Here is a 20,425-nt window from a genome sequence, read left to right on the forward strand (position 1 = left end):
GTATAATATAATAATGCCAACAACACATAAAAGACAAGTGGCCTGAAGGGATATCAAAACATTTAGGCAATGTGTCAGCCTGAAACCAACGAATCAACACTGAAAAACAGTCATCATAAGTAGATTAGACTTGGTCGGCCCAATTGCAAAGACCGAGACCGGTCAAGCTTGTCTCTACAAAGCATACGAGCGCAGTACCTATTTAATCTGTTTTCTTTCATTATGAGCACATCTTTAGAGTACACATAATATATGTATAGGTTACAACACGAGTGGTTTTTTATATGGCTTGTATTTCAGTCAAGACCCAGCGGATGAATATCATCGGGAGACACGAGCCTTTGGCGAGTGGCTCTCGATTGATATTCCCGCTGGGTCTTGACTGAAATACAAGCCATATAAAAAACCACGAGTGTTGTAATCTGTATATCCCATTCTACCATCAAACACAAAGTGTAGACTACTAGCGGCACTGTTGCGATCTGTGGAGTATGAAACAGTGTTTTCAGCGAGACTTGGCCTTTTTGCAACCTTAAACTAAGTGACCGTCGCTGAAAAAATAAAACGAATGAGTGCATCTATAAGTACGCGGTAACACTACTTTCAGACCGTTTAAAAGCTTTAAGTAAAGGTTCATAAGTTGCAAGAAAGTAATGAAGTCGTATAGAAATCCATTTAGTTGAAGCGCACAATTCTTTTGCGTTTCAGGTCGGCGGAACGGGGAAACCGGTTTGGCCCCCATTTGGCTTACTCGACTCGATTCAGAATCGATTCCACGTTGTTTTTTTCGAACGCATTATTATACAATTAGTCTTATTGACAGAGAAGCAAATTTTAGGGAACACATATGTAGATTTAACCATTTGCTCCCTATTTGAAATGTATCTACATGTTTTGCGAGTGTGTTTGCATGAACCTAAACTGGTATGGGTGCGAGGAAAACAGGACCCAAGTCTGTCACCGCCGCTTGATTGCATTTTGAAAGAATATGACTGGATTACGGAAAAATACACACATGTTAAGTTCTTAGATACCTTCATCGCCAATGTGGACTTACTGCAGAGCCAGGCAAAAGAGTAGACTTGCTCGCAAAACACGTGAAACAGCTGATGATAGCGAAGCCCAACCGTGCCAGGTAAGGACGGTCTGACAGATTCTCAAAAGTCGTCTGCTAACGAAGCAAGGGGAGGGTACTCGTGTTTTTGTTTTGGTTCGCTAGCATCTGGTTATCTTGTTAGTTGAATGTTCGTTTTTTCCCACCTGCATTGCTTTCATAATGAAAGAAACGTTTGCTTATTGCATCTCATACATCAGATCAGTTCTGAGATTCATTTTTGCGTGCAACTGATATGGTTTTCTGAGCCGTGCAATACGATTTTGGAACTTCATACAAATGTGTCACATTGTTCGGCGCGAGGTCAAAGGTCGGGAGCAAAGTAGTTCTTCGCCCAAATCGGAATCTGCACTATCATATATTTTTTTGAGTCCATGATGTATTTATTGAGCTATAAAAATACAACATATATACCCATACTGAAGTAACAGAGACAAAGAAGGGAGGTCATGGGATATATATATATATATACTTTTAGACTCAGAAAATAATAAGGATTACAATGCAATCATTTTTAAATCGATTACATTTTTAATTTCAATTATTGTTTTATCTTTATATATGTATTTTTGGATTCAGAATTTAATGAGGAATACAATTCAGTCATTTTTAAGTCTGTAAGTAAACATTTGATTTTAATGACAACTTTATTAATTTCCAAGCCTTCAAACTGAAATGCAATCCCATTGTCTGGGACTGAGTCAAAGATTGCTTGACCAAAATTTCAATACATTCGGCTGAAAAAAGGAGGTTGTGACAGATAAGCTGATGGTAGATTTCCGAATGAACACAATACCCTCAGATCTGCTGATTTACGACGGGCAAGCTACAATCCAGGGCAGAGAACACTGCAGCGTTGTAATCCAACTCTGTATTTGTTTCAGGAAAGGACGTCCTTACAAATTAACATTACAGGGGCGGACGAGGGGGGGGGGGGCACGTCGTGCCCCCTGTGCCCCCCCCCCCCCCGAAAAAAAAGAAGAAGAAAAAAAAAGATTTTTCTATGCTGATTCTATGACCATTTCTAAGTTCAAATGGCACCAGATGGCACCATTTTGCTTCTTTGGGCAAAACATTTTTTCGGGGGGGGGGGGGGGGGGGGGGCATGCCCCCGGACCCCCCTAGCAAATTCGGGCGCTTCGCGCCCATCACATTCACTTTCGATTCAAAGTGCTCCCCCCCCCCCCCCTTACAAAGCAACTGATCCGCCCCTGCATTACAAATCTCTGATACAAAGACATAGTGCATAGTGTACTCTAAAAGAGAGGTTGTGCTACCACAGGAACATCCCGATAATTGAGTGGGACAGTATTAAACTGCTTCCCAGGGCTGCAGTAAGGAAGTACATGGTTCATCTGTCATTGACCTTCATAGCTTTCACGCAGCCAGTATATGAGAGATAATGGTCTTCTTGGTGACCGTTCATGCCCAAGCACGCGGAGCTGGTTGCCAGCAGGACACCGTGTCACTGGAAAATATCATAGACTTTGGAGTGCGAGGACCAGGGAAAATAACCTCATGTGAACCTGTCTGAGTATGACCATCGTGACGCCCATATATTTAACTCTTAGTCGTATGATAATTCCAAGAATATATTATCTTAATACACACGCTCTAGGGTAGGTTAATGATTGTAGATAAGCTTCGCCATGATAATTATGCTGATGCAGGTTAAAAGTGGGTCTGTGTGTGCGTGCGTGTGTGTGCGGTCTTGTGTGTGTGTGTGTGTGTGTGTGTGTGTGTGTGTGTGTGTGTGTGTGTGTGTGTGTGTGTGTGTGTGTGTGTGTATGAGGATTGCACAAGATCTTCTTCAGGGACAACTACACCAACAACAAATGCACAGTCATATTATCTGTTTGTCTTCTTTTGAAAATTATACATGGAGTAGATATGATGCGTTAGTTTTAACTCTGTGTGTGTGTGTGTGTGTGTGTGTGTGTGTGTGTGTGTGTGTGTGTGTGTGTGTGTGTGTGTGTGTGTGTGTATGTATGCGAGACGGAGTGATTGAGTTTGTGTTACTGTTTGTCTATTTCTTACGGGAGCCTTGAAGGCTTCGCCTCTTGTTTTTGGATTAGTCTTGTTGTTGTTGTTGTTGTTGTTGTTGTTGTTGTTGTTGTTGTTGTTGTTGTTGTTGTTGTTGTTGTTGTTGTATTTTATTTTTTCATTTTTATTTTTTCAGGTTTCGTTTGTTATGCGTCAGGGAAGTACTGTCTTTAATGTTCGGCCTCAAAGCGCATCCTATATTCTTTACGTTGCTATACGTTGCTATACGTTGCTATGGCAATTTAGCTGGTCGTCCTGTGTGCAAGGCAGCAAATGTGTGTGCTCATACATACAATACAGCTTTGGTTTGAATACTATTTTCCATTTTCAGAAAAAAGCAAGCTTTTTGTGATTGTTTTGCTCGGTAACTTTGTTGATTGGTTGTTTGTTTCTTTCTTTCTTTCCTTTAATTCTTTTACACAGGCAATTGATAGGGGGGAAAGCTGTTGCAATAGTATTACAGTGAAAGAATAAGGGTTGTCCTCAGAAACATGTTCCTGTTTCTTGTGAAATGGAGCCAAAAAAATTAACATAACAATAGACACATATTTCTTATGTGACATAATGGTCAGCCCAAATGACCGTGGTCACAATATGGAAGAAGAAGAAAGACACGAATTACAACTCATTCAGACATAAAGGGGTCATTTTTCCCACTCGTTTCTTTGATATGGGTTATGGAGGGTGAAAGCTATATTAATACAGTTGTATTAAGAATTGATCTGGAGACATGGACATGAGCAAAGTTATGATATGCGGATTTGATATCGTGTGTTTGTCGTGACAACGATGATAAAAGTGAAAGAGGAATCCTCGTGTTACATTTTGTGACATTTTCCGTAAGGTATGTTTTTCTTCTTGATGCGTGTTGGATGCATTATGTAATCAAACAATTGGTGTTGATAATGCTTGATAGAAACGTTCGATTCCTGTCTGAAAGAAAATGTTCTCTGTTCAGCAAAATGATGTCACAAATATGCCATGTTGAAATAGTAAGTGTTTCTACAGAAAATGATGATCGTATTTAGAACCAAACAAATCTAATCAAACGCACAACTTGTGAAGCTTTATTAGATCAATGTAAACAACATTCAAAAATCACAGAGTTGAGAGCTATCTGCTTTTTCTGACAAACCTGCCAGCTCTCGATGACCCTTGCACCGCACATGTTTCTCAGAAGAACCGATATGTGATGAAGCCTGCTGACGTCAGCGTAGTGACGCACGTGACCAACAGTGACTCTGCGGTGAACTTCTTGCAGGTGGACATCACTCCGTCCTGGCTCGCTAGAGACCAGGATAAAGATGACGTCATCCGGTTCACTGAAATCACACCAAACGAAAAGGGCGCTTTCGCTCTCGATCCAAAAACAGGTCGCCCGCTTGTTTGTTTGTTTGTTAGTGTGCTTTGCTTTTGTTGTTTGTTTTCGTGCTTGTATGTTTGTTTAATTGTTTGTTTGAATGAGTTTCATATTTCTGTTTTTGGTATTTGATATTTCTTTCCGTTTTGTAGTCGTTCTTATGTGTGCATTTTTATTTAATTCTTTGTTTCAAATGTCTTGCCTCTTTATGATTGTTTGTGTCTTTTTGCGGATTGGAACTACCATTGCATTTGTTTGTAAGAATAGAATGGGTGTATGCATGTTATGGGTGTATGCATGTTATGGGTGTATGCATGTTATGGGTGTATCCACACTAGGACAAATACCAATGGCTGATATGCTAAATGGCGGAAGACATTATTGTTCTTCTTGTTCTTCCTCTCAGGCGTGATTTCGACTGTGGTTGACTACGGTATTGACAATTATGAAGAATTCCAAGGGCAGGACACCGTGCTTATCACAGTGACCGTGAAGGACCGACAGGGGGAGACAACCACTGCATCTGTCACAGTGCGATTCGTGGACTGCAACGACAACCCGCCTGTCTTTCCAGTGAGCCGTTTATCTGAGCTACATTTGTAATTGTGTGGGTTTGTTTGGATGGGTAGTATTGGTGAGGGTTTGAGAATGTTGGCCAATGAAAGTTTGCTGATGAAATGATTTGTATGTTGTCAGACAGAACTAAAATGTACTTCTTTTTAACAAGGTTGCTGCGATCCTATTTTCTCTCTCTCTTCTCTCTCTCTCTCTCTCTCTCTCTCTCTCTCTCTCTCTCTCTCTCTCTCTCTCTCTCTCTCTCTCTCTCTCTCTCTCTCTCTGTATTGGCTAGACTGTCTTTATTCCTAAACGGTTACTGCAAAATACAACAGCCGCGTCTCGCGTATGAGATAAAATGGTAGCATTGCCGCTAACGGCAATCAATGCCCCCCCCCCCCCCCCCCTACCTGTGTGGCTGTATATGATTTACCTGCACTTAAAGAGATCCGACACCGACACATGCACAGCCTGGCGGTGACCTTACCTTTGATTTTCTTCTGCTGAAGTCACCGAATGTTTGACGTGACGTGATGCTTCGCATTATAACTTTTTCTCTGTCTTTTTTTTCCACTTATTGCGCTAGAGATGTCACATTACAATACAGGGTCAAGAGGAGACGTCTTGCAGGGATGGTCAAATCTCACAATGTTAGCTCGTAAGCCGGGCGAGTAACTTCAAAAAGTTACTAGCCCGCCAGAAGTGTTGCTGGCCCGGTACATATCACAGTTGCTGCATCTGCAGTGTTTATAGATTTCAAACTCGATGTTACAACCACAAGTTTTGCATTTGACCAGAATTGTCACTGGCCAGCCGGGCGAGCTACCAGACGGTTTCTACTAGCCTGTCCGATTTTTTACTCGCCCGTGGCGATCGGGCGGACGATTTGGCTCTCCCTGTCTTGGTTGTTTATTTGACGTCGAATGTCCTTAGGTCGACATTGTGTTTTCAGCAAGAACCAGCGACGCGAATTGAAGTCCGGGATTGCGAGACATCATCCGGTACTGTTGTTGGGAAGGTCGATGACGCGAAGGATGGCGACTCTGCCTATAACCAAAACAATGTCTTTGCTTATGCAGGTAATGTATATTTTGTTTTTGTCATAAAGTGTGTTCGTTTTCATTTCTGTTTGTTTGGTTTGTTGTTTGCAGTGTGTATGTGTGTGTGTGTTTGTGTTTGTGTTTGTGTATGTGTGTGTATGTGTGTGTGTGTGTGTATGTGTGTGTGTGTGTGTGTGTGTGTGTGTGTGTGTGTGTGTGTGTGTGTGTGTGTGTGTGTAAAAGTTGTGTTGAAATAATGTATTTCATATCCCTCAGTAATGCAGCCAAAATGTCCCGCATAAGAGGGCAGCCGTTAACAAATCAAATCAAATTAACTTAATCATCTCAAACTGAGAAATTACATTAGTGGCACATAAACATGAAGAAAAGCAGACGACTACAATAGTATGTTAAACATTAAAATAAATGCACTAAGTAAAATACGATTTTGACATAACCAACAATCTCGATGAATACACTTAATCTTAAACACATGTGCTGTCAGGTGTTGGTGATGGAGCTAAAGTGGAACCATCTGGAGCCATAATCTTGACCAGAGCATTGACTGGAGGGGAGGTCATCACCTTTCCAGTCCTGGCGACTGACCGGGGCAAGGTGCCTGGTCCGCTGTCCAGCAAGCCCTACTATGTCTCCATTAGCGTTGTGGTAAGGGAAATTCGAAAACGTGTGCCAATTTGTTTTTAACAAAAACTCTTTTTCATTGTTGGAAAGAAGTTTTGATAGGCAGTTACAAAGTATAAGCATATAATTGTGTGAGTGTTTGTTACAGGCTTACATAACGCCAATTTATTTTGTTGGGATAACATAAACTTGGCCAACAAATTATTGCAACCATTTTTGCACGCTCAGAAAAGCGTTAAACCACAATCCATTTTATTTGAACTTTATATGCTGGAAAGGGTAATTATGTCTACTGTTCATATCATTTGTTCGATCTGTGGTACTTTTTATAGGCATCCTGTGGCATCCTGTCAAACAAGGTCACCCCTAAAATCGACCTGACAAAAACCAATGCCCCGTATTTTAAAATCTGCAAAAAATCAGAATGTGCACTTACCAAACACTTCTGACTACCATTGGAAAGGCCATTCAAGTTCCTGTTCAGAGCATTTTGTTTCATGCACCTTACGTCTTTAGTATTTGTGTAGCCTTTTGTCAAAGGTGGTAGGTGTCAACCGTTTCTGAGGCCAAAAAAAGGCACGTTTTGCGGCCATTTTTGAGGGGTCTTCTACTGAAAAAGTCATATCTGCTTAAGTTCTCAATCAATTAATATAAACATTTCAGAAGTTATGACCAATAGGCTAACCAGATAATGTATTGATTTTTGTGAACGTGTATACTAAGCGTGTCGTATTACGTAACGTTTTCGAAAGATCTAAACAAGTATTCATATTAATTCAGGGTTTAAAGGTACTGAACTTGTCAAATCCAGGTGCACGGAGCCCCTGGGGGTTTAGTCATACCTCAGGCAGCTATCCGTTAGAAGAACTACCAAGTTTCATTGACTTGCACCCAAAGAGTAAAGATCTGCGATTTTTTTTTCGAATTAATTTCGTACTCGGACCCGGCTGGTCTTGACCTATTTTTGGATCTAAATTTAGATCAGGTAGATCACATCATGCACAAAAAGACACGTCACTATATAGCAAACTATGTCAGACATCATCATGAGTTTGTGTAAAACAAAATGGAGGCCGGAATCACTCGGTTGAATCGAACTCCGACCAAACACCAATCAATCAATCAATCAATCAATGAGGCTTACACCACTATAATAACTAGGTTAATTTATGCACTCGCGTGAACAAGAAACTGTCGAGCGTCACAGATGTCGTCGTTGGGTAGTTTTGGGTTTGTTTTACTACCATAGGAGGATTTTTGAACTGTAAATGCAGTCAGCTGCAACAAAAACGCAAAACGAAGGCTGTGAGCTGCACTGTGCCTTTAAGGACAACAAATCGTGACTTTGCATGCTAAGCAAAAAATGGTTGGGGAAAATTGTGCCAAAGTTTCAGGCAGATCTGAGTGCTGGTTTACATTTGCTGGAGATGGGAACACGCAAGAAAAAGTATCTATCACCGTCAATGGTACCGTATACAGCCGCTGAGAGACTAAAAGTCCTGGGCCTGTGCTTGGCTGTGGTTATTTTTAGCTGGAGCACTGTGTTCCGTGCGATACACGCTTTGGTAATTTGATGGTTGTGAGAGTGTGCGGCGGGCGCGCGGTAGTGTGTGTGTGTGTGTGTGTGTGTGTGTGTGTGTGTGTGTGTGTGTGTGTGTGTGTGTGTGTGTGTCATTTTTTGATTGTGTGTGTTAGAGAGAACGAGTGAAAGAAAGAGAGAGAGTGCGTGTATGTGTGAGAGAGAGAGAGAGAGAGAGAGAGAGAGAGAGAGAGAGAGAGAGAGAGAGAGAGAGAGAGAGAGAGAGATGAAATAGAGAGTAAGAGGAAGTGAGAAAGCTACAATGAGAGAAAAAGAGAGATGAGGTGCATGCGCACGAGATAGAGACAGAAACATAGGTATATCGGAGAGAGCGACACACACACACACACACACACACACACACACACACACACACACACACACACACACACACACACACACACACACACACACACACACACACACACACTCTCTCTCTCTCTTTCTCTCAGTCCCTGTCTCTCTTTCTCTCTCTCTCTCCCCCTCTCTCTCTCTCTCTTTCTCTCATTCAGTCTCTCTGTCTCTAACACACACACACACACAATCGGCACAAACACACACACATACCTAAAGTGTGGATGGTTACCTAAGAGGCGGCACTGGGTGTAGTGCCTTTCTAGTGCACTTACACTACAACAGCACTGGGTGCAGTACTCGCTCCAGCATCGAAGAATTTTGCACTAAAAAATGCACAAAATTTGACCTATTTCGTCGCCTATAGAGGACGGAAAGAATGTCATTTTGAACATTGTTATGACATTCTTTCCGTCAAAAAAGTCAATTTAACGGTGTTAAATGAAGCGACCATCCACACAATTAGGTTCCCATCCAGAGTTTAGGTTGCCATCCACGTGTGGATGGTTGCCTTATGGTGATTTAGGCAACCAAACCTGTGGAAACGGGGGTACACACACACACACACACACACACACACACACACATGCACGCACGCAGACACACACCCACAAACACACACCACTCTCTCTCTCTCTCTCTCTCTCTCTCTCTCTCTCTCTCTCTCTCTCTCTCTCTCTCTCTCTCTCTTTCACTCAGTCTCTTACGGTCTACAACACACATTATCACGAACAGACTCAAACGCACACATATACACACAGGCAAACACACTCACACACACACACACACACACACACACACACAACACACACACACACACACACACACACACACACACACACACACACACTCACACCTCAGCACAGGCCTAGGACTGTTTGTCTCTCAGCGGCTGTATACGGTACCATTGACGGTGATAGATAATTTTTCTTGCGTGTTCCCATCTCCAGCAAATGTAAACCAGCTCTCAGATCTGCCTGAAACTTTAGCACCATTTGCCCCAACTATTTATTGCTTAGCGTGCAAAGTCACGATTTTTTGTCCTTAAATCCTGAATTAATATGAATATTTGTTTAGATCTTTCGAAAACGTTACGTAATACGACACGCTTAGTATACACGTTCACAAAAATCAATACAGATTCTGGTCAGCCTATTGGTCATAACTTCTAAAATTTTCAAAGCAATTGATTGAGAACTGGAGCAAATATTGCTCTCTCAGTGGAGGACCCCCTCAAAAATGGCCGCAAAAAGTGCCTTTTTTGGCCTCTGAAACGGTTGACACCTACCGCCTTTGACAAAAGGCTACACAAAGACTAAAGATGTACTGTGCATGAAACAAAATGCTCTGTACAGGAAATTGAATGGCCTTTTCGATGGTAGTCAGAAGTGTTTGGTAAGTGCACATTCTGATTTTTTGCAGATTTTAAAATACGGGGCATTGGTTTTTGTCAGGTCAATTTTAGGGGTGACCTTGTTTGACAGGCTGCCACAGGATGCCTATACAAAGTACCACCGATCGAAAAAATGATATGAACAGTAGACATAATTACGTTTTTCAGCATATACAGTTCAATTAAAATGGATTGTGGTTTAACGCTTTTTTGAACGTGCAAAAATGGTTGCAATAATTTTTGGGCCAAGTTTATTATCTCGAAGTATGTTTCAGGATTATTCTTGGAATGTTATCTAATGACACTTGGTGAAGTGTATGTATGTGTCTGCATAGTTTGAATCCTTGTTGAACTGAATAATCAGTAATACTATTAATTTTTGTTTATAATAATCTAGCTGTCACTGCTGTGATAAAGAAGCAACCTCTTAGGTGTAATGAAGAAGACAAACGCACAAACAACACACACACACCCACACACACACACACACACACACACACACACACACATACACATACACACACACACGCACGCACACACGCACATACACACACACATACATACACACACACACAAACACACACACACACACCAACAAAAACATACACATACACACACCCACACACACACACCAACACTCACCAACACACACACACACGCACACACACCAACACACACACACACACACACACACGCACACACACACACACACGCACACACATATACACACACACAGGCCCACACACACACCCGATCTATAAAAAACACACATTCACAAACACCCGACACGCTCAGCTACCAGAGGTCTGTATGAACAGTCACAGTATGCATACGTTTGTTTGTTGTTTTAAATCGTAATTTAACTATCTTTTTTTTACATTTAGTCAAGTTTTGACTAAATGTTTTAACGTAGAGGGGGAATCGAGACGAGGGTCGTGGTGTATGTGCGTACGTGCGTGCGTGTGTGTGTGTGTGTGTGTGTGTGTGTGTGTGTGTGTGTGTGTGTGTGTGTGTGTGTGTGTGTCTGTGTGTGTGTGTAGAGCGATTCAGACTAAACTACTGGACCGATCTTTATGAAATTTGACATGAGAGTTCCTGGGTATGAAATCCCCAGACGTTTTTTTCATTTTTTTGATAAATGTCTTTTATGACGTCATATCCGGCTTTTCGTGAAAGTTGAGGCGGCACTGTCACGCTCTCTGAAAATTAAATATATAAAAATTATTATCAATTTTTTTTTCGAAATCAATTTAAAAACACTTTCATCTTATTCCTTGTCGGTTCATGATTCCAAAAACATATAGATATGATATGTTTGGAATAAAAACACGCTCAGAAAGTTAAAACGAAGAGAGGTACAGAAAAGCGTGCTATCCTTCTCAGCGCAACGAATACCCCGCTCTTCTTGTCAATTCCCCTGGCACTGCCTTTGCCACGGGCGGTGGAGTGACGATGCTACGAGTATACGGTCTTGCTGCGTTGCGTTGCGTTCAGTTTCATTCTGTGAGTTCGACAGCTACTTGACTAAATGTTGTATTTTCGCCTTACGCGACTTGTTTGTAATTCACAACCCTTTGAAAAACCAGTGTCACTAGCAGGTTTCCATCTTATGTTTCAGCAATGTATCCCCTCCGAACCCCTGACAACTCAACCCTACACGTCACAGCCACAGCCACAGCCACAGCCTTGCCAATCTAACACGGAGGGTTTAAAGTTCGCAGCCATTGCTCTGGTCGCCATCTTGGTTGCTGCCGTCCTGATGACGCTCATGTTTGTTAACTGGTTTTGCATTCTGTGTTTGCGTCTATGGTTTAGATGTATGTTTGCCTCACGAAGATCGTTCGTCTCACTGCCTCAGTTCTGGCCAGGCTTTTTCATTAGATAAGCACATTTCTCCACTTGGTCACATACCAACTATCAACACACCGACTGCTGGTTGTAGTGAATTGAGGTTTTGATGTTTTAATTTTTGAAAAAGACATTCAATGCCCATTCTGATCATCCTCGCTTCACGGCTAGCGCCAGTTTCTCTCTGACCGGATGCATTGTTACTGCGCGGAATCTATCAAAACAGGAATACAGAGTTATCTCCCAACTGAGACGAAAGTGATTGCAGATTGGCCGACTTTGACAGTGATCTCCGTTATGTTCTTCACAGTTATGATAAATACATCGTTCTAAGGTTAAAACAAGTCGAAATGCTGAGACTGCTGTGGGAAGGAGACCGTGTTATTGTTGCATCACTCCCAACTGGTTACGGAAAAAATAGTATCGTCTGCTTCGTAGCATAAGTTGCTTATCACGTGACACTTTTGCTATATTTAGAATTGTTTGCACAGTAAATACATCCGCGAAAGATAGCTCGCTTGAAACTGTCTTACATACCAATTCCTTTGTAATTTAATAATTACACAACACCATGAAAACTCATTATCGACAATCGCGAATCTGCTTATATCAATAACACATTACGAAAAGCTCTAATTATGTAAAACATCGATTTCCTCGCCAGAGAAGGAAAATCAAAGCATCCTGTCAGGGAGAGAATGAGATCCGAAGGGAAGTAACTCATTTTTGACCTGAGTTCAGGATGAGTCAATGCCTTCTACGAAATTATTTCTTTAAAAGTAACACCACTGTGAGAGACCAACCAGGCTTTTTATATTTGGTATGTGACCAAGTTTGTTTGATGGTGTTAGCCAGTGTAACTTCTTCTTTTCTTCTTCTCTTCTTCTTCTTCGTTCATGGGCTTAGACTCCCACGTTCACTAATGTTTTTAGCACGAGTGGATTTTTACGTGTATGACCGTTTTTACCCCGCCATTCAGGCAGCCATACGCCGATTTCGGGGGAGGCATGCAGGGTATTTTTTTGTTTCCATAACCCACCGAACTCTGACATGGATTACATGATCTTTTCCGTGCGCACTTGGTCTCGTGCTTGGGTGTACATACGAAGGGGGTTAAGTCACTAGCAGGTCTGCACATAAGTTGACCTGGGAGATCGGAAAAATCTCCACTCTTAACCCACCAGGCGGCAGCGACCGGGATTCGAACTCACGACCTCCCGATTAGGAGGCCAACGTCTTACCACCACGCCACTGAGCCCGTCTAGCCAGTGTAACAACCTAGCGAGATGAGAGACGGCGAGGTGTATGTCTTCACGAGGCGGAGTGCACATGCTTTCATTCTTGACTATTATATTTGTTTAATGCTTATGAACGCCAGAGTTAGCTGTAGGCCATTCTAATAACAAAACCACTATTTATGTACAAAACAAATGGTAATCAAAATCAAGATATATTCCCTCGCAGAATAAAAAGGAATACCAGCCGAGGGTACTCCAATCTATGTACCAAAACCTCAAGATGATCATGACAGTCCTAGTGTCACCTATCAGTTAATGCCAAACCAACATATATTCTGTGTATGTGCAGCTGTAAAAAGCAGCTGAGACCGACAAGAGCGACAAGACCGACGAGACCGACGGTATAGGCTACCAACTGAACGTGATGACTCGACCAGGACCTCAAGGACCTCCAACGTCATCAGGGCCATCATCTGACCACAAACCCAGGAAACAGAGACTGCCCGGTGCAGTACCTGCAGCCAGAGGGAAAACCTGAGATTCGTCTGAACGAGACTGGAGTCCATGAAGCTGTCAACGTTCCAAAATTCAGAAACCAAAATGATTATGTTTCATTAGTGTCTGACTGTCCCTCTACTTCCATACCTTTGGATCGAGGTACTAGTAAATTTAACGTGTTTTGTCTATAATAAACGTTCCAGTTACCTACCATTTTTGGCTCACGTAAGTGTAGCCTATGCGATGCTAACTTTTGTCTGTTGTGCGTGCGTGCGTGCGTGCGTGCGTGCGTGCGTGCGTGCGTGTGTGATAGAAACTTTAACATTTGACTGAACACCGAAATACTAATTTTACCGGGTTATTATCCAAGCAACAGCTTCAAAGTATTGAAGAAATGATCAACATTTCGTCGGCACGTATGTAGATAAAGTGTGTATCCAAAGAAAACGGGTGGTGATGGGTTTTGGGGGGGTAAAAACAGGTGACTGGTTTGTGTTGTGTGTGGTATGTAGACCAGGTCAGGGGTCAAGGTTGGGTCAGATCGCGTGAAGCATTGTGGTATAGATTCACTTCTGAGTTCTAACCGAGCTGCATTCGCCGATTCGGGGAAGACGATTTCACATTGTTCGGTTTCGTAGCGGCTCCAGAAAAAATAGATAAAGAAGATACCAAATGAGATTTCCTACATGTTGATATGCACAGCGTGTTTTCAGTGTCTGCGCGAGGAAGCGCTGTCGAAAGGGCAGTGTCGATCTCAGTCGGTGGCAGTCGTGTCCCCGTAAGTAGGCTACAGACAGACAGATCTAGATCTAGTGTCTCGCACTCTTGCACCGTGTCACCTATGCTTACTGTGTGTGTGTATGTGTGACGGAGTGATTGAGTTTGTGTTACTGTTTGTCGATTTCTTACGGGAGCCTTGAAGGCTTCGCCTCTTGTTGTTTGTTGATTCATGTAGCTGTCGGAAAAGCTGGTGGAACGCTTTCAATGCTGGGCTGTGTGTATTGTATTCTATTTTTTTTTTCAAACAATTTTATTCATATAAATAACAACAATTAACAATATCTCATACAATGAATTAAATACAACTTATCGAGAACAGCAAGCTAACTTTTTCAACGTTTTGTTCTTCGAACACTCACACAAAAATGCTTCTTTTCTGTAACTGCCTATTAAAAATACTTTCCAACGGTAAAAACGAATTTGTATTTTTTATATATACTAACGCACATCTTTCCGATTAAGATAATGTGGTTCAATTTATACATAGTTGCCTTTCTCACCATTACAAAATGCATACCAAATAAAACATCACTAACATTCAAAATAATCTTAACTTCTAAAGTACGAAAAATAAATTCTTCAATAAACTTCCAGAATTTGTATACAACCGGGCATTCAAAAAAGAAGTGTTCAATGAAATCAGTTACATCACAGCAGTAATTACATTTATTAGTTTCCGTTACTTTCATTTTACACAGGAGAATGTTGGTCGGATAAATGTTGTGCATAATTTTCCAGTGTAAAACTCTTAATCTAGTCTCTTGTGTTGACTGATAGGCAACTATCCAGGATCGTTCATCAATTTCTACATTAAACTTTCTCTTCCAAAATCCTCCGAAACATGGTACATCTGTTTTCATATTAATAATCTCTTTCCTGTATTCGCTGGCACTTAACACATTTTTGCCGTTAAACAGTGGTAAGGTAATACAAACATCATCAGTCATATTTACAGCATTTTTCCTCATAAATAATGACACAGCAGCTTTTACAACATTATATTCAAGAATTCGGTTTGGCGAATATCCAATCAAATCACATATATCTTGATATGATAATATATCTCCCGAACGTACAATGTCATTGTGTATTGTATTCTAGGAAAAATCTCCCTGTATCTCTTGAATGTAGACAAATCCTGCTAATCAGTCAGTTCAATCTGCCTTCTCAATTGGCGTCAGACTCCAGCAGTCATGAAACGTGCCCAAACAAGCACCTTTAACAGAAATAAAACATTGATTTAACCAAACCTTATTTTTGTACTTGATGAAGCAAGTAAAGTTAATGGCAAATGTTAACATTTTCAATTTGTGTGTGTTAATTTTATCATAATGAAATGGATGGTTGGGGGTAGAGTTCTCCAACATATGTTTTCCTGTTTTGTTCAAACAAATCGCAATCAATATCACTTTTAGCGTTGTTATTTTCCTGTCTTTCTGGCACCAACATTTTTTGTCATTCAGTCGCTCTCATTCCTTATCATTGTATCCGTACATGTATTAGTGTTGTAGATTTAGAAGTCAGATTGTCTTTTCGTACAATATTTACAAAAAAAGTGTACCCATGGCCATCAAAATGGAACTGACATGGATTGAATAAATTCTGAAATTGTGCGATTTGGTTGGGTTAATGTGTTTATTTCTGTGCACGAATAACATTCTTATTGATATCGTTTTTGTATGTCCTGTTCCTGACCTTGCTATTACCGTACAATCCCTAGCATAAGCCCACCCCCCCTGTGCACAGATTTAGGGCAAAATTGGGGGGTGGGCGTTTGCTAGGGATAGACCCCTTTGCACAAAGTAAGTTTTGTGCTCAACCGTGTAATTGAGTGAATACAAACCCCGAAAGCATGTAAGTTAGGTCGTGTCAGAGTAGAAGTGAAGGAAAAAAGAAAGAAAAAGTACTTTGAGGCAAAGAAGGCCAACCATGAGAGAGAGAGAGAGAGAGAGAGAGAGAGAGAGAGAGAGAGAGAGAGAGAGAGAGAGAGAGAGAGAGAGAGAGACAGAGACAGAGAGAGAGAGAGAGAGAGAAGGACTGGCTCTTCTGAAAACAACCCGAGCATAGTCATTCATATAAATTTATAAAGTAAAAAGAAAATCGCCAGACCTTTGCAAGGACAAACAATAACAACACAATTCCGGGAAAAAGAAACTTGATGAAATGTCGAAATGTCAACACCAATGAAGCCCTTTCTTTCTGTACAGGGAAGAAATTACACGATCGTCTTTGGAAATGAAACGTTAACTGAACTTGGATTTTGTCTTCAAAAGGCCCAGTCTTTCTGAGAAAGAAAAACCCACAAACTTAGGAGGAAAAAAAGAGAAGAGAAACTCGAAAAAACATGAACGATGGGTGGGAGTGAGGAGAGGGGACACAGAATAAGAAAATTTTTTACATTTTCCTAAAGAATGTTTTATGCTCTATCCAGTGGTGAAACCCGTTTTAATAAAGAGCAAAAACTGTTTGAGTTATAAGCCTGTGACTAAGGTGACCCCCACATTGTTACCAGACACTCCCCGGACTTATATTAAGCCTAGCGCAGAACCGTGCGAGGTGACATGCGACTCATTTACTGGTGGAGTGTCACATAATTATGGTCATGGGATATATGCGTGTGGAAGGAGTGTGAAGTTTTATGCATACACCATAACAAAATCCTGTGCTTTGCATTTGGTAAATAAACTGTTTGACTTGACTTGACAAGATATAGATTGCTTACCATCGTTACAGCTTTAATCTGTTTACAATATGGATTCGACTTTACATCTAGTCAAGTTTTGGACGGGGAATCAAGACGAGGGTGGTGGTGCTGTGTGTCTGTTCGATCTTCATGAAACTTTACATACCCATTCCCGCAGTGGGGCACTGCGGTTATGAAATTAAAGGCCCCTCCTGTTTTTGGAACCGCAGGAGCTTTCTAGTTTGCTGTTAGGTAGATTTTTGGTTCCTCTTTCCTGTCATGCTCTCTTTTTCTTCATGAATTATTTTCTTTTTTCTGCCTTCTTGCTCATTCACCTGTATTTTTTCCAAAAATCTCTTCTCTTGCCGCTTGTCTCGCGATTCATGTATAGTTTAATCTGTTAGTGTTCTGATGTAAGTCCAGCAGTAGATAGGTTAAGCCTATTTTAACATACTGGAAACTGGTAATCTTCCAGTAGGTATTAATTTAGTTTTACTAAAGCCTGCTGGGACACAAGTAATGGGTTAGTGCATTTGTAAACAGGAATCGCTTGACAAGTGGCCCCCTTCATCCCCCCCTTCCTCGTCCTGATATGGCTCTGCGTAGTCGGCTGAACGTTAAGCAACAAATAAACAAACAAACAAATTACATACCCAGAATATGTCCAGATGATACCCCCAGACAATTTGTTTTTCATGTTTTCGATAAATATCTTTGATGCCGTCATATTAGTATTTCAGTGAACGTTGAGGCGGTATACACTTACGCCCTCATTTTTCGATCAGATTGATGGACATTTTGGTCAAGCAATCTTCGACGTACTGGTGAATGTAACGTACTGGTGAATGTAACGTACTGGTGAATGTAACGTACGTTTTGTTTTGTCAATAATTAAACGTTCCAATAACCTACATTTCTTGTGTCTTGATTCTAAATTTTGGAAAGTTAGCAGTCTACCTGTTTTGGGATTTTTGATGAGTAAAATTACCCCCCGCGGGTTAGGGGGAGTCCCATATTGGTTGGGACAAGAAAGAATTTGCCCGATGCTCCCCAGCATGTCGTAAGAGGCGACTAACGGATATTGTTTCTCCTTTTACCCTTGTTAGGTGTTTCTTGTATAGAATATAGTCAATGTCTGTAAAGATTTTAGTCAAGCAGTATGTAAGAAATGTTAAGTCCTTTGTACTGGAAACTTGCATTCTCCCAGTAAGGGCATATATTGTACTACGTTGCAAGCCCCTGGAGCAATTTTTTTATTAGTGCTTTTGTGAACAAGAAACAATTTATAAAAAACGCTCGCGCTGGACCCGAGTACTCTTCAGACTGGCTCGCTCCCCCAGTAGGAACGTTTTTGTCTTGTGCACGTGGATTTAAAAAAAATAAAAAAATATTTATTTATTTTACACAATTAAATTTTTTTTAGAGTAAAATAAAACATTAAAACGTTCATAATAAACAATAGTAAACAAGAATTAAAAAAAAAAAATAGACCGCCCAATATGGGGAATCGAACCCGGATCACTTTGGCCATAGGCGGACTGCTTTCCACCAAGCCACCAACTCTGACAATTTTGCCAGTGAACTCAAATGCCTAGAGTGCTATCTTTGCTCGTTCATAAAATTAGGTCGCGCAGGACGCGAAGTCAGTGGCACACGCACGCAAAGCCTGGTGTCGCTGGCTGGGCGGTTCTATCAGCCGAACAGCAGTTCTATCCCACCGCGAATTGCGCCCACCGTTAAGAGTCGTTTTTGTGGATTATTTCGCATTTAGGTTCCAGGTAACATTATGAAGTTTTAATACGATCAATCGGACCTATTATCAAGTTAGTGTATCAACTTTTGAAAGAACTGCGCCCAGTAGTTTCCCAGCAATAAGCTGTTAAGTCGAGACACACACACACACACACAATTAAAGTCTGATGGATCCTCCTACTGCGTACTCGGGGACAAGTGGCTCTATCCCATATCCCCCCTTTGCCCTATCCCATCTCCCCCCTTTCCCCGTCGCGATATAACCTTGATTGGTTGAAAACGACGTTAAACATCAAATAAAGAAAGATGAGTAAAATTCGACAGTTTAGATACTCATGGAGAAGGACATGTAACCCACACAGCCATTTCGCCCAACCTACCCAACTCCTACCCATCCCACTCGAACCCTGTAGAGTGTTGCAGGTAGCTTTGTTTCTTCCTTGGGGATGAAGCTACCAGGGGACGGGATTGTGTTGGAGGTGCGGGTAGAGGGGTAGCCCTCCCGGTGCTCCCCCTTGGACCTCCCTAGTCTAGGACCCTGGGTCTTCGCGAGGTGGCCATTGTGGCGTAATCCCTCCGGACTAGCATAACGTTTCCCTATCCCAAGACCGACCGTGCGTGGTCTATGACCACATCCTCTACGAGGTGACCCTATCAACTAGGCAGCGAAAGCCCCTAGGCGAAACACGGCGGATCTAGAGGAGAGAACCTCGATAAAAAATTTGAGCTGCCATGAAGACGGAGCATGTTGGCTGAGGACAGCGGGCAGACCTTCTGTGCCGACACCCATCTACAGGAGAAAACCAGGCATGCACGCATCAAACCCAACATGGCCATACAAACGAAAAAAACGGAACCCTGTCCATAGTACAGTAGCATTGCTCGTAATTGTCAATATGCCAAATATAAAAGATTCAAATCTGCGATTACCATAACATGCATTATTCATACCATTGCTATGGAAACACATCAAACATGAGTACCTGGTGGAGACGAAACTTGGCAAGCCCCTGCAAAAAATGTAAGCACTAATTCCAAAAGCATTTTGTATTGGCAACCGGAACTGAAAACTGAAAGGCTACATAGCTAACACATATTTACCCTCACCAATGAATCGCGGTCCTAATGGTTCATTTTGCATTTGTAGCAATAACTTAAATCTCTATGGATTTCGTTTACACATATATATATATTTGATACCACCCTGTTCTCACTTGCGGAGAGCGTTCATTTGCATGTAATATATATGCATATTATACAGAAACTGCCATTGATCGGTGCCGCAATGTGTCATTATTGCTTATCTGATAGACAAGTGGGGGAAATCGAGAGTTGTGTTTGGATAGTCTCACACAGCCCTATTGCGACCATCGGTCCATATTTCCACGGAAGTTGCTTAATATGCTTTACATATATACAACAGCAACCAAAACGCATGCTTCTTGTTTCATCAACGTGAGTGAAGTACACGCATTCCTGTCCAGGTTTGCAATGTGTCAGCTCTGTGACGCGTTACAGTGAAGACTGGGTGAATGTGGATAACCAT

The 20,425-nt window shown here is 41.6% G+C and overlaps 1 protein-coding gene across 1 annotated transcript in view; it reads left to right on the forward strand.

Moving 5' to 3' along the window:
- Positions 1–16,043, forward strand: part of LOC138980784 (cadherin-22-like) — a 22,302-nt gene extending 6,259 nt beyond the window's left edge. Inside the window, exons 4-9 of the mRNA XM_070353676.1 lie at positions 4,335–4,530; positions 4,924–5,090; positions 6,025–6,151; positions 6,618–6,778; positions 11,699–11,850; positions 13,516–16,043. Of these exons, the coding sequence (XP_070209777.1) occupies positions 4,335–4,530; positions 4,924–5,090; positions 6,025–6,151; positions 6,618–6,778; positions 11,699–11,850; positions 13,516–13,573 (861 nt within the window). The 3' untranslated portion in view covers positions 13,574–16,043. The remainder of the gene's footprint in view (positions 1–4,334; positions 4,531–4,923; positions 5,091–6,024; positions 6,152–6,617; positions 6,779–11,698; positions 11,851–13,515) is intronic.
- The last annotated feature ends 4,382 nt before the right edge of the window (positions 16,044–20,425 follow it).

The sequence above is a fragment of the Littorina saxatilis genome, linkage group LG11 (genome assembly GCF_037325665.1).
Source record: "Littorina saxatilis isolate snail1 linkage group LG11, US_GU_Lsax_2.0, whole genome shotgun sequence".
Classification (NCBI taxonomy): domain Eukaryota; kingdom Metazoa; phylum Mollusca; class Gastropoda; order Littorinimorpha; family Littorinidae; genus Littorina; species Littorina saxatilis.